The 18,743-nt window shown below is 31.5% G+C and overlaps 1 protein-coding gene across 3 annotated transcripts; it reads right to left on the bottom strand.

Annotated features, from left to right (window-relative positions):
* Nucleotides 1-2,933: 2,933 nt before the first annotated feature.
* LOC127717750 (cardioacceleratory peptide receptor-like) lies at nt 2,934-17,817 on the bottom strand. 3 transcript variants are annotated; one of them, XM_052223543.1, is made up of 7 exons: nt 17,748-17,817; nt 10,947-11,055; nt 9,137-9,266; nt 8,583-8,908; nt 6,664-6,799; nt 4,945-5,031; nt 2,934-3,405 (listed from the first exon to the last, which is right to left on the bottom strand). In XM_052223543.1, exons 2-7 carry the CDS (start codon nt 11,031-11,033, stop codon nt 3,173-3,175), a joined length of 999 nt encoding a protein of 332 aa, XP_052079503.1. In that variant the 5' UTR covers nt 11,034-11,055; nt 17,748-17,817; the 3' UTR covers nt 2,934-3,172. The 3 variants fall into 3 exon arrangements, 2 of the variants coding, with proteins under 2 accessions (XP_052079503.1, XP_052079504.1); XM_052223544.1 differs by lacking the exon at nt 17,748-17,817 and having other exon boundaries at nt 8,583-8,719; nt 10,947-11,334; XR_007989333.1 differs by lacking the exons at nt 9,137-9,266; nt 17,748-17,817 and having other exon boundaries at nt 10,947-11,337.
* Nucleotides 17,818-18,743: the final 926 nt, after the last annotated feature.

Here is an 18,743-nt window from a genome sequence, read left to right as displayed (position 1 = left end):
TCTTGCGACTTTAATACCTGGTGATAAGTATGCTCCCGTGTTTGCTTTACCTGTCAATGGTAAATTATTGCCTTTATCTAGATCCGTTTTATTGGGCCGTTTCAGAGAGTTGATTGTTCTTGTTGGTTTAGACCCATTAGTTTATTCTTTTCATTTCTTGAAGCACGGAGGAGCTGCGTTAGCCACCAAGGCTGAAATTCCTGAGATTTTATTGAAACATAATGGAGACTGGCGATCTGACTGTTCTCAGACTTACATTAAAAAAGCCAGTGTTGATATGTATCGAGTTACTTCAGCAATGAATTATTTGATCGTTAGTCGGTTTTAGGGTATGTGTGCCGGTGTATTTTTATATTTTTGATTTTTTGCTGTATTTTGTATATGTATTTTTTTCTTCTCTCCCTCGGTTTGGCGACTTCGTTTTGGGTTCAGGTGCTTCATATTGATACTTTGTTCATTGAAGCTTATTGATACCATGTTTGGTATAACTATATATGATTGCATTATTGTAATAAAGCACTCTTCGCCAAACACTATTATAGTTGTCAATTGAATCATCGAAATATTTAAACGAACTGCGGACCAGAGATGATTTCCGGTATTCAGTGATCCGACGACAGACTTTTCTTCGTACTATAATGGCTAGTTTCTATATGATGTAAATTTTACATCTACGAAAAAACAGGATATTCCTGTATTTAGTATTGTATAAGTGAGATTTAAGCAGACCGTCGAGTTTTGACACAAATCAGAAGGAACTGTGACAAACTTCAGAAAAATTTCGGGAATGGAAATGAAACCAAAGTTATTTATATTAATTGGTTCTTACTCAAACAGTTCCTATTTGACTAAATTCCAATATTTAGAACACTGTGACACAGAATAAATATGTCTTGTGTAACGTAAAAACTGCAGAGATTTGTTAAGCATTTAATCTCCGTGGAATGGTGTATTCTAAACAAAGACAAATTTTGAATATACAATCTATACGCAACAGATCGCTACTATTGGTGTCAACATTAAATTTTAGTACAACTTTACCTTTCAGAAACACGTATTTTGTTTTATAAATGACAAAATCGTCGCCCTTTCCGTTGACGCTTTTGTGAAAAGTGCTTTCTTTCACGTCCGCATTTCTATCAAGAATGGCATGCCAAGTTAACATTTTTAGCAATCATTACGGATGGCAAAAATAAATTACAGAACTGTGAATAATAACATACATTGTCATTCATATGACAAAAGAAGAAACCATGTGACAATTTTAATTATTTAATTGTTTCAGCGTAACAGTAATAAAGATCAAACAAAACTATCCAACACTATAAGGTATCTTGAGTAATGTTTTGGTCATGATGTTTTTTGTATTTATTGGACTTATGATTTGTAATTATCCCCTGCCTTCCCGCCGCTATTTTTAAACGACAACGCGTGCCACAGCGTATTTCTTGTTTGAAAAATTATTCCTTAGATTACTTTCCGTCATAAATATGCATGAAGTATTTGCCACTGGACGGTCAGAAAACAACACTCAATCAATCATATCTCCTCTTTCATTACAGTACTATAATGACTTTAAACATATCTAAATAAATAAAAGAATTTGAATTTTTCAATCAGATATTCACACGTCAAAGAAAAACAATCGAATATTGAATATCAAATTAAAGGAAAAAACACATCATAGTCAAATATATCGTGGTTGTAATTTTGTACGCCAGACGCGTGTTTCGTGTACAAAAGATTCATCAGTGACGGTCGAATAAAAAAAGTCAAAAGACCATAAAAGGCATAAAATTCCGAAATGTTTTGCCAAATATAGCCAAGGTTATCTATTCCTGAATAGACAATCCTTAGTTTTTAATAGAATTCAAAGTAAACAGTTAATTTATAAATTTGACCATATCAATGATAATTCTTGTTAACACAGAAGAACTGACTACTGGACAACATGTTACTGCATGAGTTGTTTAAGTCATTATTTTTAATGTGCTAACTTATCAGGTTACAGTCCGCACGAAGACATATCACCCTACCTGGACACTATATATTCTGACTCCGACCCAACTAGTCTTTGCTCTCACCCCTTAGTGCCACGTGATTAACGGAAAATCAGCAAATACTAATTTTAAAGTCTTTGGTTTAACCCGGCCGGGGTCAGAACCTACGATATCCGGCACTCGAGCCGAAGACGCTTCAACGGGACAACCGAGGCTGTGTTTGTCTCATGAGTTTTACGCTGAATGGGAAAATGACCAACCAAGCGAAACTGTGCACCAAAATGTGCATGGTGTTTTAAAAGATAAATATTTAATATTCGCAAATCAACTACAACGGACAAATGTGATTATACATGTTTCTATGTTTGTTGGCGTTTGTTTTTGTTGTTCTTCGGTGTTCCTGTTGTTCCTTTGTTTTCCTATTATAGTTGATGTGTTTCCCTCTGTTTTGGTTTGTAACCCGGATAATGTTTTATCTCTTTCGATTTATGACTTTTGAACACCGGTATACTACTGTTGCCTTTATTATTAAGCATATAGTAAACGAAATCATAGGGACTTTTCATTTTAGACTTCAAGTTCTTCTTAGACAAACAATATTATTTTGAATTGTTTAAATTTGTACTGATAAAGCAATTAACATGATCAATATGTGATAATTTTGATACTTAATAAAAACCGTTGCTAGGCAACTTTCCATTCACCGAACACAATAAAATCATAGTTTTTTTCAAGTTTCTATACCAAGACCATCAATGATATTTATATAAACTTATTTGGAGAGGGGCCAAAAACGCCCTAATCGTACCTTGTCCTTTGACATGGATTAAATTTTCATACTCATATAAAGAATTTGTTCCACATACTATGTTTCTGAATATGAAATTTAGGGAGTTTGCATATTTGAAATAGCACCCAGTAAATAAATATGTATTCATATCTCTGCTTTTTTTATTATCATTATAACATAATTATATAATAGTATTAACAGTGCCAATATTACTGCACCAGATACGCATCTCGACAATTAATGTCTCTTCTTTGCTCGGGGCCAAAATATTTGAAAGCCCAAAAGCTATTACAAAAGGGGGAAGCCAAAACGATTATATATACTGCACCAAATGAAGCATGTACATGTACATATCATGCGTCTGATCATAATCATTGCAAATCTAGCTACATAATGTTACTCTCTGGGTGTCTGTATTAAAAGTCGTTCTGCTAAAACCTTTTTTCTTTTTACGCCGAAACATTTTCTGGTTGAAAATGAGAAATACCAGTGGATTTGCCAGGCTGTTTAACGGAGCAAGCAGATAAAGCACCATAAACCACAGTCCATATTCCGCGAGTCTATAATGGAGCACAATGGCAGCAATTGTTATCGGGGACCAACAAATTATATATGCTGCAAAATGAAAGAAAGCTTGTTATGGATCCGTTATTTTCATTAAAGGTATTGCTGCATACCATATATCTAGACAAAAATATTAGGTTATAATGTAAAAGAGGCAAACATGATGTGATTCATTTACAGATTTGTTAAGCTATATTCACTCTGTTAAACCCAGAACAAGGATTTAACTATTTCCAATCGCAACTTACAATTTCAGTTTTGTCCGTCTCACTTCGACTTATGAGTTTAGATTTTTTACTTTGATATTAACCGTATTCTTTACAAGTGTACCAGTAAACATTTATGATGTCAACTCTTCATAATTTCTACGATCACCACAACATTCTGATCGACAATCAAGTGTCCTGTTTCTTTTCTTTTTTTATACTTTTTCTATTGACGCACCAGGACATAATTCTGAAATGCCTTGACGAGTTGTATTTGCTTAGCTGTATTTGGCAAAACCTTTCTTCATTTTGAGTCACCATTGCTCTGCTAATTCGTACTTTATTTGGCCGATGACTTTTTAAGAAGTATAATACATGATACATATACTCCATTACGAGTGTCTGTCATTATGTTATTACGTCGCTGTTTAATTCCCCGAACTAAATATAGAAGATGATATTTCAAGCTTCTTTTGCAATACGAGTTGTTAAAAGTATTAACAAAAATATCGAATTTAAGGTGAATTTAAAAGGGGGAAGTCCATGAAACCCCCTAAAAATCATACACTCAGTTATATCAACCAACACAACTATTGGAACACGACTATCATATTCCTGAATTAGTTTTGGGCATTTTCAAGCGGGTGGGTTAATCCTGGTTTTATAACTAGCTAAACCTACCACTTGCATGACAATTAATAATACTTTTTGATTTAAGGATTTTCGCTACTTTGTTTCAAAATAAAAAAGCTTTTTCAAAGACTGTTATACATTGATGGTATATAAATGACGGAGCTAAACAGGATAAAAAATGATAGGTCTGTGTTCTTGTTTTTAGAAATAAGATATTGAAAAATTTGGCTGGAAATGATTGTCTCTATATTTTTATTCAATTAACAATGTCACCTTTTTTGTCTTTCAAAAGCTTTGAAAAATAACAAAAAAATTATACGATTTTCAGAAATAGCGTTTTATACTATAAATTTTATGTAATGAAATTTTTACAAAAAAAAAAGGTTAAGCAGGCATTTTTAAATTGCGCTACATTGATAAAACCAGATAATTCCGAAGATGTGACAAAAAATCAAAACAAGTGCAGCGAACATCCTTAAGTGTCCATTAATATACGTGATATAGCATATTTTTATGTTACGTAACTACAGCTAAAACACTCAAAGTATACATATGATTACATTTTATCAATGACATATCTATCACTATCTTTTACCTTAATCAGGCGTTTTATCGTTTTCTGCAGTAGAATTGTAAAACATGTGCATTGAATCTGCAAACAACACTTCAAATACTCATACCATTTAACGATCTTTTATGTATGCGATATGCAAATACGCTTTACAGAAATGCAAGTATGAAACCTTCTTACCGAAAACGACAACACATAATAATTTTATGGTTCTGATCTTTGCCTTTGTTGCAGCTTTATGTTTTAACTCTATATCACAATCATTATCTGCAATATGCGAAGAAATATACACAACAGAGTAAAATTCAAACATTTACAATACTTGCAGTACCACTGTACATCCGTATCCATTAAAACAGTGATCTTAAGACATACACAAACACTCTTTAAGAGTTAAATAAAACCACTTACTTACCTTTAGGGAAAAAAACTGATTAAACTATATGAAAGTAATATATATTTTATTATGATTATACTTCAGGTAATTGTTCGTCTACTGACATGAAGTGATGTTATTCAATTCTTAGTGGTAAGGTGTATGGATAAATGAAGCATATACATATTTTTAGGTTCATATTATAAACAACGCACAAACAAACAATGTTTAAATTTGCATTAAGCCAATTAATTCCCCGTTGATAGATTAATTAATTATTAAGAAACTAAGGTTCCAAATTCCTTAAGAATTGAACTAAGAGGGATTTCCTTTCTATTCCTTTTAGGTCCTGTTGATCATATAGCTCCGAATGTTTCAATGGATTTACCAATCCATGTTTTTCACGCTTTAATTTTTTTAAGATTTAAGAGTTCTTTATGAAGAGTTACACAGAAAAGATATTCGGATCCACAACACTTATAAAGCCTTAATTTCATTGATATTGATTTGTTTTTCTGGACATATGGTTTCCATTTTTAATGTTTAATATCATTTCATGATTTTACGAAGCTTTTTTTCAAATCCTTATGATAGTTAAATTTTTACTCGTACATATCAGTTATCTTTATGCAAAATTCTTTATTATTACACGAACAATAAGGATATAGTTAACCCCTACTGCAACTCCCTATTTGAGATTGAATATCCCTTTGTTATTTTTCGCCTCTCCTCTAAAAAATTAAGTTGGGATAATATAAAAATAAGAAGATGTGGTATGATTACCAATGAGACAACTCTCCACAAGAGACCAAATGACACAGACTTTAACAACTATAGGTCACCGAACGGCCTTCATCAATAAGCATAGCCCATACCGCATAGGCAGCTACAAAAAGGCCCCGAAATAACAAATGTAAAACAATTCCAACGAAAGAACTTACGGCCTAATTTATGTACAAAATAATAAACGAAAAACAAATATGTTACGCAGCAACAAACGACAACCACTGAATTACAGGCTCCAGACTTGGGATAGGCACATACAGAACTAAGCTAAACTCGTTTGAAATCGCCAGCCCTCACCTTAACCTGGGACAACATAAGAACAAACTATAGAAAACAGTTGAAAAAAGCTTAACTCATCAGATGGATACAAATAGAAATACATCTAACAAAAACACAGATTGGACGTGGCAGGGTACTTATACATCCCCACAACAAAATGACACTACGTACACATCTGAGAGTACTCGTTTGTAGTTACTGACAGCTAGTTCAAAGCTAATAACAACTATTAAAAAAGCATGCATATTAGACTAATTTCAAAAATTGTCAAAAAGAAGCAATGAACAAATGCATTTGAGGAGGTACATAGTTTAAAACATAAGGAGATGTGGTATGAATAATAATGAGACAGCTATCCGCCAAATTTTTAACGGAATCGATATTAGCAATTATAGACAACTGTATGGCCTACAACAATGAGAAAATATATAATTGCCAATGTTGTAAATTATTTTTACCTGAATCTTTGTTTTTATCCAGAATAAATTCATCTCTTTCGCGACCACGTATTTTGATGATGACAATAATGTAGCACACACATATGATTATCAGTGGAATTATGATTATAGTACAGAGATCCATGTATAACATTATCTACAATTGATCCAAAAAAAACCCCAAAAATTATGTATATATAATGTAGCAAACATTTTACATTCAATTCACAGGAGCACACCAATAAATATCATGAATATACACAATTATGCTAACTATTTTTGTGTGCACATGTCATTAATTTTCCTTATCCGGTAAATGTACATGCAAACACAGAAAGTTAAGAATGAAAATGTAAAATTTTCCAGTGCCTAGAAATCAAAGAGGCATTAATAAAATATTCAAAAGTAACTTGGAGATTTTTTTTTTAAGAAAACAACATCCTTTATTACAGAAAAATTATGTAATTTATCAAATGAGAATTGAACAATCAAAATTGAACAAGTTATAACGTACTTGTAACTGAAAAATTACATTTAATACACTTTGCCACATATATACATACTTGTACATGTTATCCACAGACTATAATGGTTTTTCAAAAAGTCCTATGGTATCAAATTGTTCCTAATAACATGTGATGATGAAATGACCATCTTACAATTGCTCTAAATTTGAAAGGCACAGACCAAATACTTTATATGTATTGTCCGAATATTGTATTTAAGACAACTATTTGTAGTTAATTAAAGAAGGAAATAATTGTTCAGTGCATTTAAGTGAGTGGTGTCTAGCACTGCGTTCATTTATTATACGAGAACTTTAGAATATCGTTATTACAATTTCTGATTAATCTTGTGTCCTGGAAATGCAACAATTAGTGCATGCCAAGTAGTGTTGTTGGATTTGTTATTACATTAAATCATATGATATTAATTATCTCTGCCATTGAGATTTATACATGTATTTTTAATCTGAATTTGTCAGTATTTTGTTAGTTTGTATATATTTGGCTAATGTCGTATATATATTGTTCGTGAGGTGACCTTTATCAGTTAAGAAAAGTCTCAGACTTTTAGAAGCCAAATTAATAATTGATTTTTTTTTGTCATTTTTTCTGTTCGCTTCAGATTTGATATTCACATGACGGAAGATGTGTGTAGGGCCGAAGATGCGTACCCTTTCTACGCACATAGCCTCACTCAATGTGATAAACAAATAAATTGCAAATCATGCGATTGCATTAGAGATTGTTTTTCGTCTGATCGTTTCTTGACTTAACCTTGAAATTAAAGTTGTCGTAAGGAGCACCTGAGATCAACCCCAGTTTTTGGTGGTGTTCGTGTTGCTCCGGCTTCAGTTTTCTATGTTCTGTTTTGTGTACTGTTGTTTGTCTGTCGGTTTGTTTTTCTTTTTTAGGAATGGCGTTGTCAGTTTTTCGAAATATGAGTTTGAATGAACCTTGAGTATCTTACACTTCTCTCTTGTCCCTTATGGTCAATTTTCCCCATCAACCCCCAACTTCCCATGTATATTAGTTTCTATGTTACGTTTTGTTTTGACTGAAGTTTTACATTCAGTCATTTTGGTTATCAAATAGTGTTGTATTTTTATTGACTTATAATTTTTTGAAAACATATTTTTCATTATCAGACATTGTTGGGAATTTTCACAATGATTATGATTGCTCTTAATTACATGCTTGAAAGTCACTACCAAAAGTGATTGTGGGATGTTTTGGTAAGTGGACAAATAATGCAGGCCATGAATATACTTGTCGCCATACCTGTTCTGATACCTGGAGATCTAGCTTTTGAGATTTTATTTCACATTTTTCAGTTTATGTCTGTACTTATCATATCAATATTGTCTGACATGTGTATAATGCTTTTAACTTGACTGATTTAATGAATATTTTTTTTTAAATCAAAGATAAACTTACTAAGATTGGAGCAACATGTAAGCAGTAAATGTCCTCTTCACTATATTCACCAAAGACTCCGTACGGAATAGCAAGAATACACCCAATAACCCATGCAGACAATGCCATTCCATATCGGTATTGTTTGCCTTTAGATGCTGAAGCAAATGGTCTTAAAATAACATATGTACGGTCAATTGATAACACGACAATTGCATATGTTGACGCATAAAAAGGGACCATTGAAAAATACACATAAAAAATATAACACACGTGTCGATTCCATGGTATGTCGAACCAATTAAACAAAGTTTCAGGCAATACAAAAAATATTCCCACACACAGATCTGAAAATAAAAGAAGTAAAGAACTATATTTTTTGACAATCTGACAAGCTCATATTTTTGTGTGTTTTTGTGTGTGGAGAATTAGATTATGAGACATACCTTATGCATTTATTTTGTGATTCTGACCGATATGTTTTCCATACCAGCAGCTGATTTTTTTGGAACCATTTTTTTATTCTGCATGTTTAAAAACTGAAGGTAATACATATGGATAATCAAAATGTTTACCTGCTATTGCCAAGTTAGCCACAAACAATCTCATCCTAGATTTTGGTTTTCTTGAAATCAATAACACCACAACCACAATGTTTAGAAATATTATTCCAAGTAGAATAGTCAAGGATATCCATTTGAGATCCTGTAAAAAATCAAGTCTGAATGTTATAATTTTCAATACTGTCTTTTACAAAAGGCATGCAGTTATGAGCGGTTTTAGGATTTTGAAAGGCCCTCAGAGTTCTTGGTTCTTAATTGAGAATATGTATATTGTCAACTATCACACATCCATATATAAGTAAAAGGACAAGGAAAATATAAAAAAAAAGATATTTCAAAAGTCCAAAAAGAAGTCGTACAATATGTTTGCATGGTAGATTAGAAATTCCAATATGACGTTCTTCAAACGCTTTGAGTACACACCCGTGGTAAAATTTGAATATATTCTCTATCAGCTGATCGGCAACGTCATGATTTTTTGGGCTGTTACGATCATACTCCCACGTCATATGTTTGTTTTCTATGAATGAGCTACCCGAGGTCGATCGAAGTTAATGGTGCCACTAAACGATAACGTAAAAATGTAAACATTGTACGGGAAATTGCACGATTGTGAAACCGAAAGTCAGCAAAACAAGTAAACATAAACAAATGATTATAAAAATTTGTTAAAAGCTATATATATTTTTTTTAAATATAAGTAAGATTATCATTTAACTTCATCCAAACCTATCTGAGTATGTTACTGTAAATAGTTTTAGCATGTGACTAGTTCAGTTTTCTCCAATCTTTACATCAAAACTAATATTGTGTTTAATTACGAGAACAGAAATGTTAGACTTCACCTAGAGCACTTCGATCCAAAAGAATTGCCGTATTTGTCCTATAAGAATGGAAATAATTCATGGGGGCTTGAATTTGAATTGATTTTACCACGGGTTTGCCTATATGCCGATATTTTAGCCCTCGTTATCGCTCGAGGTAAAATATTTAGGAAAAAGGGCCAACCCGTGATAAATTCATTATAGATTCAAGTCCCCATATATATATATATATAAAGTAATCTACTTCCAGTTGCGGATCTATGATTTTGATAAAAGGATCCAAAAATAGTCAACGTAAGGAATTAAACTTATAAAAAGTATACATTAACCGTATATGTAGGTCCAGATAAGCCCGTCCCCTCCCTCCCCCCCCCCCCCCCCCCCCAAAAAAAAGAATTTAAAGAAAACTAAGCAAAAAATCTGATTCTGACAAATGTCTGACTTCATAAGTTGCTGGCTAGTTCATAAATTCTGGAGAAGTTTAACCTTTTTTTTATGTAAAGATGATTTCAACCTGCATAAATTCATAAACAAAATTCTAATTTATCTGCTCTTTAGATTTTCATCAAAAGAATTCTTAAATGAATAAACCGTATCAAATGCATCATATGCATATATGATAAATTGTAAACAATTTATAACAATTGGTATAACTGTTACACTTCACATTCTATGTGTAATAGAGACATGCATCTTTAATCTAAGTTAGAAGACAGGTAAAAAACAAAAGCTTTCACTGAGAAAAGTTTTATACTATTTTCATAACAAAAAGGTTAAAAATTATATTTTCTGAATGAGAGCCAAGACCTGTTTGTATCGTAATATGTGAAAACATTTTAAATTTGTAATCAAATAATCTGTTAAAGAATACTTTTAGTTACCAATGGTTACCTTGATTTGTTCCTTCTCAATAGATGTACGAGGTTTGTACATCGGTAAACTACCATCGCCTTTATTTTGCAATATTTCATTACTTGCTTGAATTCAAATTATCTCACCTTGTACTTCATTATTTCTATGCTGCTCTCTGTCGCTTTATTCAAGATTATACTCAAATTTACAGTTATGTTGTCTGTCACGGCCATTTTGCATTAATTCCACATCTATCTATCAAGTAATAAAAACACAATCGTATACAAGTCTGTACTATTAGTTTCAATCAGATCGATAGCAAATTTGGAGTTTGTTTATTCGGAACTCGTCTGATTTATAATCAATCCATGTTGAATTTATCTCTTAAAGAATCCCAATTACGTAACATGTCATAAAACTTGTAAAATAACGTGATGATATGAAACTTCTAAACACGTGCTATGGTATACTAATTAGAAATGTAAAACATAAATCTGTAAGTTGGCAGCGTCCAGTAAATTGTAAGACAATCTAAATTTCTAATCAACACATTATGATTTATCTAAGGAATTATATTTAAGTTCATCATCCGATTCTAAACATATATGCTTATCACGTTGCAATTGATCCTTTTAACATGTTTAAGAAGCCAATTTTGTTGATCACATACATGAGTATATAATTGCTGAAATGTGCACGTATAGATTTTATTTACCTTATGTCACTTTTCTGTGTTACAGATAATCAATGATACATGTATGTTCATTTGTTGAAGTCATCCTGCGGTCCTATTTCTACGATTGTGACATCTCCGAATGAGACTAAACACCGAATTTGCACTAATATAATCAACATGACGGTTACCTCATGTGGAACAAAATATGCATTATCTTCCGATATGCACCACCTGTGTTGTTTAGGGTTCGTGTTGTTTAGGTTTTATCTTTCTATTTAGTGTTTGGGGACTTTTGATTGTATTAAAATTGGAGCGACAACACTTTATTGGATACTCAAATTCCAGCAATACACTTACAAAAAAAAATTATATCCATGCCTAATGCTCATTCAAAGCGGCCTCGCTCTTTTTGGACTTTTCGTTTTGTTACCACTATACGTGTCTTTGTAAGTGACGTATACGATTTGAACATCAGTTAACTACTATTTTTTCTATATCAAAATCATGTATTTGGGAAGAGATTAAAATCGGGTATTTCTCAAATAAAGTTTATTATATATAAGAATTTTTAACATGATATTGACCTGTTCTCATCAATTAATTTAAACTATCGAAAAATGTTATGAAAGAAAAAAATTCTACAGATTTGTTTGTAGCAAAGGAAAGGCGGATGATACCGAAGAGACATTTAACCTCAAAAGTTGAAAACGAACGGACAATGCTACCATGACCAAATAACAAAAAAAAACGACATAAAAAAACAGTCCACAGTTACAATTACACTACGTAGTAAATTACGACTGAGCAGAACTATCACCATCAAAACAGCGGGTTTTCTTATGTACTTCGGAAGGGGAAGGAGATCTTGCTGCACATGTTACACCCGTTTCTTTATCAAATATGAACACATAAGGTATAAATAATAAACCAAAGGACAGTTTCTTATGCAAACACTTTTTATTTGTACATTGCTCTATATAGAATGGAAATATTAATAGTAAGTTTTCTATTCTACAACGAATATTAAAGTTGTGGACACTTTTTGTCAAGGCAAAATCTCAAAAAAGATAAGAGGCGTATAATTTGCAACACCAAACGCGCGATTGGTCTACATAAGACCCTTAGTGGCGTTCGAATCAAACGTTCAACGGCAAATAGCAAACATGAAGTAAAAGGCTTAGAGTTAAAGTTAAGATAATGTTTTGATATCAAATACAGAACAGTTGAAACGGACCCACGAATTACATCTTGCATGGTAAATTTGCAATTAATTTATGACAAAATCCGAAATGTTCAACTGTATCTACAGTCAAAGAAGATATGTAATACAATTTCCTCGTTTTCAGCATATTCGGTGGAGTGGAACTTGGCAAGTTGCTTTTTATGGCTTTGATACGTTGTTCCATATCCGAGTTTATATCCTTTTTGTGAACACAAAAACAAGTCGCTAAGCAGAAGTGTGCCGTCAACGATCTTTCAAAAGTATAATTAGAAGATTATTAAAATCTTTGAATTGAGCATGGGGAACAGCTGTTACATAATTTCAATGATACTAAGGATTTGGAGTATAGTTTTAGAATTTGTAACAATCTATGTAAAAGTGAGGCGGAGGATACCAGAGAGATATTCAAACTCATAACTCGATGACAAATTGATAATGCCATGGCAAATAACGAAAAAACGACCATAAGATAGACAACAGTATACAAAATAACGAGGGTCATCTCAAGTGCTCCAAAATAGATGCAGATCCAGCTTTACATGTAAGACTATATATGAAACACTAACGCGCTTATCTTATTTCATTTTATGGATAAGCTAATATACATTATCTGACTATGTTCTTTCCAAATCGTTGGTTTTTAACAGGGGCACATAATGAAGTTATCTATAGTGCATTTAGCCGTCATTCTGTTGTTTGAATTACATTGCTACAGTTTTGTTTTATCCGAAGAGGGGAAATCCAGATGTAATGATATTTTGAATTTTAAAAATCTAAGCCAATTTGAAAAGTGTCAGTAAAAAATCGGCTTTCGAAACTTGAATCATTTATATGTTAACTTATCAACTATGGAGGTCAAATAGATACTACTTCATTGACCTGTTTTTTTTTTTAATTTGCTGACGACTGAACACTAGCTTAACTAATCATGATGATACTGTAGTCATGATAAATACGTTGTCTTATTGTTATATTTTCTGACATTAATAAATTTTATTTACTCTTGTGGTTCTACCAGCAAAGAATATTTGTTTGTTGTAGGCAATCTTGTCTTTTAATATTATAAATAGATGATAAAATAACGATTTTTAAAATAAAAACTTTCCAGAAAGTACAGATAATCTGATATGTTTAAACTATGTAAATTTTAAATAAAGTGTAAAAGAGAGGCGAAAAATACGAAAGGGAAATTCAAACTTATAAGTCAAAAATAAACTGACAACGGCATGGCTAAAAATTAAACAAACAACAGACAAACAAAAGTACAGAAAACATAACATAGAAAACTAAAATCTGAACTACACGAACCCCACCAATAATTATGGGTGATCTCATGTGCTCCGGAAGGGTAAGCAGATCCATCTCCAAACGTGACACCCGTTGTATTACTGCTATAAAATACGTTGATAAAGTTAAATAAATTGATTAGACATCAAGAAATTGCGGATTGGTAATTACCTCAATGATTTATCAACGTAAGATAGCATCATTTCTTAGAAATTTAACAATACTTAAAAACGTTCATATCAATAGGGGAGACATACGGTTCTTAACGATTAGGAAGATCAGCAGACACACAAGAAACAACATCGTCTTGACGGTTTGTTTCCTCATTTGTTTAGTATCTTTCTATCACCAATCGATTTCCACCAATTTCGTATCCGTCTGGATTATGATTTTTAAAAATGTCACGATGACCATATTTAATATTTCATAAATTATTGATATTGGTGGCTGTTTTGCAGTTGTTCTTAATTATCATACATGTATGGTTTGTTAACGATGATTACAATAACATTAAGGGTACAAACGAGGTTGGCATTTCGACAGTAAATGTCTCTTCAGTGATTTCGGAGGCTAGAATGTTTAAGAATCCAAAATATATGAAATAAACTGAAGAGCTTATACACCGAAAAATAGCCAAAGCCGTAGAAGAAAGGAGAGTGAGCTATTTTAAATTTTGGATTAATATAAAAAGTGGTTGTAACATCATTTGAAATATTCATTAAGAAATCCATACTTGACATGTTTGATAGACTATTTTGAGACACGTGTTTTGTTATTCCTACATTGTTTGAGAAACAATTAACCTTTTCAATTTTGAACATGTATTTACATGGTATTACTCTTGTAACAAAGTTGCAAGCAAATTGAGCCTGGGGTTTTTAGTTCTTATTTCAGTAGTTTTAGTTATTTTTCATTGTCTATACCTTTCTCAGTCTATTTTTATTTGATTTCGTAAATTTTTTCATTCTTTATTAATGACAAACATAAGTTTGGCTTTGGTGACTAGGAAGTTATTCTATTTTTTTATTGTTTTTTTTTTAATATTTTATGTTGTTTTTTTTCTGTTTAAGCGACCTCCTTGGATGAGAGTGTGTAGGTCGTCAGCAATCTCGCTCAATCAGACATATGTCAAATCTTATTCAGTTTTACATCAAAATTTTCAGGAATTATAAAAATAAACCAATCGCCATTTTACATGAATTAATGAACATTACCATTGTAATTACATTAAGTGTAATCTTATACCAAATGCATTTTGTTAACATTCTTTAACTTCAAATATATACGTTTTTGTAAGATACAATAAACATACACATGTGATGTGCTTTTAGAGTGTGAGGACCTGAATGTAGGGTTTGACGCAAGCATTAACTTAAAGATCATTCTAACATTGTTCTGTTTTCTGTTTTGTTAGAATTGTAGTCCCTTACATTAATTCAAAACAAATCGCACACGCAGTGAGATACAAAAATTAATATCAATGATAAATCTTTTATGATAAACAGGGCTGCAAGTTGTTTTGCTAACAGGTAGTTTAATAATTTTCATTAACCAGAACTACTTTAATTTACGGGTTTAATAGCTAAATTGTAAGGTAATATGAACGTGCTTTACAGGAGTCGCAATACCATCATAATCCAAAAGCATGCACAATACAATACAAAAGAGAATGAATAATCTTAAAATTGTAAACACGACCGTACTTCGGTACTGACATGAAAATACGGATATTATTTAATTGAAACTTACTGTTATAAAATATTTTAAATTATATTGAATAAAAGAATATATCTCCCTCTTGCTAAATTCAGTTCCTCATCCGGATTTGGCAATACTTTAGGTCCTTTTTTATTTGATCAACTTGTCAACGTTTGTATAAGTTTTGGATTTTCAAATATTTCAGCATCGAGCTTCACAAAAAAAAAAATTATTTCGAAATGCGCATCTGCCTGCTTCACGTTTACAATTTTGCATTGAAATTTTGTTTATATTATTGTGACATTGTGTTAGTTGGCATCTAAAATCGCGATTGTGCTGGCTTTTTCAAACTTAATTTGAAATTTTTTTAAAGTCATTGAAATAAATGAAAAGTCATTTTTAATCAAATATTAATATACAACCAACAAATTTCAAATGACAATCTGTTTTCAAAATATTTCTAGTTTATTGTGTTCGCTTCTCCAAATTATCTCGAATATATAAAACTGCGAACGTATATAAATCAGTATTATTAAATAAAATTTATTTCAGGCGTCATCGTGTTGTTTGTATAACATTGTATTATATTTACAAAAGAAGGAGAATTCAGATGTAAAGACATTATGAAGTTAAAACATAAAAGAGAAATTGAAACAGTCTGAGTTAAAAACCGACTTTGAAAACTTAAATCCTGTATATGATTAACTGCAATTATCAACCATGTTAGTAACATAGAGTGAATTAAGGAGATAATACTTCTTTGACCTTTTTGTTAGGTTGGTAATGATATATACAGTGATGTATCTTATGTAAACATGAGGATTATGTAGTCATAATAAATACGTTGGCTTACTGTTTTATCATGACTACATATATTCATCGCTCACTTCTGGGGTTTTATCAGCAAAAATATTTGATTTGGTGTAGGCAATCTTGTCTTTTTTTAAATATATATAGCTGATAAAATAAGGATTAACAAAAAACAATAGAAAGTACAGATCATCAAGATAGATGTAACTATGTCAAAGTGAGATTAAGAGAGTGAGATAACATCATTTGTAAGACATTTAACCGTACTTAAAACTGTTTATGTCCATGTCTGCTCTGAAGAATTAGCAGGATCAACAAAAACACAACAAAATCATCCTGACTGTTTTATTCTTCATTTTGTAGTATCTTTCAATCTATTTCCACAAATTCCATATTTGAAATGTTTTGTAACCGTTTTTGTTTACAGACCTGCATTTTTTCATTCCTTTGTTGTTAAACAATTGATCTTATTAACTTCTGGATATGTATTTGCATGGTATAAATGTTGTTACAAAGTTGCAAGCAAACTGCACCTGGTGTAATTGTAATGACATGTCATTGTGTATCAATTTCCAAAATGCCTTGTGTGTTAAATTTGAAATTTCTTTCTTTCTGTATTGATTAAATGCATGAAATTTAATCGGAACTTAAAATCTGTTTAAAAAAAAGTGTTTCTCTAATATTTGTGTACGCTTTGTTAGAGTACAAATAAGATTTCTTATAAGGTCCCGAGTGTATCACCAACTTACTCGAAAAAAGGTATCAATAAACTGAAGAAAATAATTGCAATAAGTAAAAAACGATTTATGTTTAATTTTGGTAAACAGCACACTCAATTTTTAAAAGCCCTGAATTTTGAAACATTTTTTTAGTTATATTTCTCACTATACTAGTTCAGTTTATCTTAATCTACTTTTCTATAAATATATTAGATACAATGATAGTGCACAATCATGTTATATTGCTTTTAAAGTGCTACGACTCTAACTGTTTGAATTGAGGCAAGCATGAACTAACATATATTTCCTTATTTTTTCTGTTTTCTGTTTTGTTAGACATTTAGTCCCTCATGATGTTATCATTAACTAAATACAATTCAAATGCAGTTTTTATGTAACAATTTTTTTCATTGGCTAAAAGTTACCATCAAATCCATAGTCGACATGTCGTAACTAAGGTGTGAACCGCGTTTTGAATTGCTTGGATCATTAAATATTTGATAACTACAATATTATCTAAAATAAACAACACTACCTCAAAAACGTCGTTTTATGTGAGTGCAGTAAAATTGGTACCGTTAATGTTGTTACTACATTACATGCTGTTTCTATAATTATTACATTATCGTCATCATCAATGTCGTTGATGTCCGTATTTATGTAAATCATCGTGCAATAGGAGGAAATCGAAATGAGACAAAATGCATAATAAGTAATGTCGTTACAACATTAACAATAATATGTAATTTATGTGGCAGAGTTACCAAACGTTAAATCGTGAAATAGTTGAATGTATTTACACAAATAGTAACATAAATGTATTACATTCGTAACATTTGGAATATGCCTCTGTGTCAACCCTAAATTGATCTGATGAAACAGTTTCAGTTTTCAAAGCACTCTTTTACCTTTAAGAAGTTTTGTTAAGTTTGAATATACATGTTTCGAATGAACTAAGTATGAGATTGCTCTGACAGTCTTTATGTAGGATTGGTTATGGCTAGCGTGTCAGACGTCAAAGTAATTTCGAACTGGTATGAGTTGTTAATAAAACCTTCAAGCAAAATCACTGCACAAATGGTTTTCTCATAGATTGAAAAAAAAACCAAAATGACACTGATCACCAAATGTTGACATTATGGGTTCGAATGAAATATGCATGACAAAACTTGTTTAGGAAATCTACCCTTACACATACAATATTTACCTTTAATATCATATCATATTATTACCCTTTTCAGTACCTACGGATTGGTAACGCTGTAGTGAACGAGGGTATTTTGTCTATTGTTTCGGTATTGGCAACCTTAAGGTAAATCAACTGTATATCGCCATCTTTGAAAATATAATAGCAGTACACAAGCTGTCTAGTTATTTTCTTTAAACAAATAATTATGAGACAGACTGGGAATTTATGCGCAGATTTTTTTTGATAAGGATAAACGAGCGATTTATTGAATTATTGTAACTGAAAAATAATAATAATAATAATTGTATCGAATATAAGTATTTACTATTGACTACATTAACA

The sequence above is a fragment of the Mytilus californianus genome, unplaced genomic scaffold (assembly GCF_021869535.1).
Source record: "Mytilus californianus isolate M0D057914Y unplaced genomic scaffold, xbMytCali1.0.p SCAF_10, whole genome shotgun sequence".
Classification (NCBI taxonomy): domain Eukaryota; kingdom Metazoa; phylum Mollusca; class Bivalvia; order Mytilida; family Mytilidae; genus Mytilus; species Mytilus californianus.
The sequence above is the reverse complement of the archived record's forward strand: the minus strand, read 5'-3'. Positions and strand labels throughout refer to the sequence as shown.

What these genes read in the sequence shown, in the direction of transcription:
- LOC127717750 (XM_052223543.1), bottom strand. Translation starts at nt 11,033, where the DNA reads ATGGCCGTGACAGACAACATAACTGTAAATTTGAGTATAATCTTGAAT. An exon ending in TACATGTTGCTCCAATCTTA is followed by an intron (nt 6,800 to 8,582) that starts GTAAGTTTATCT and finishes GATCAATTGTAG; the next exon opens with ATAATGTTATACATGGATCT. An exon ending in GGATAAAAACAAAGATTCAG is followed by an intron (nt 5,032 to 6,663) that starts GTAAAAATAATT and finishes CGCATATTGCAG; the next exon opens with ATAATGATTGTGATATAGAG.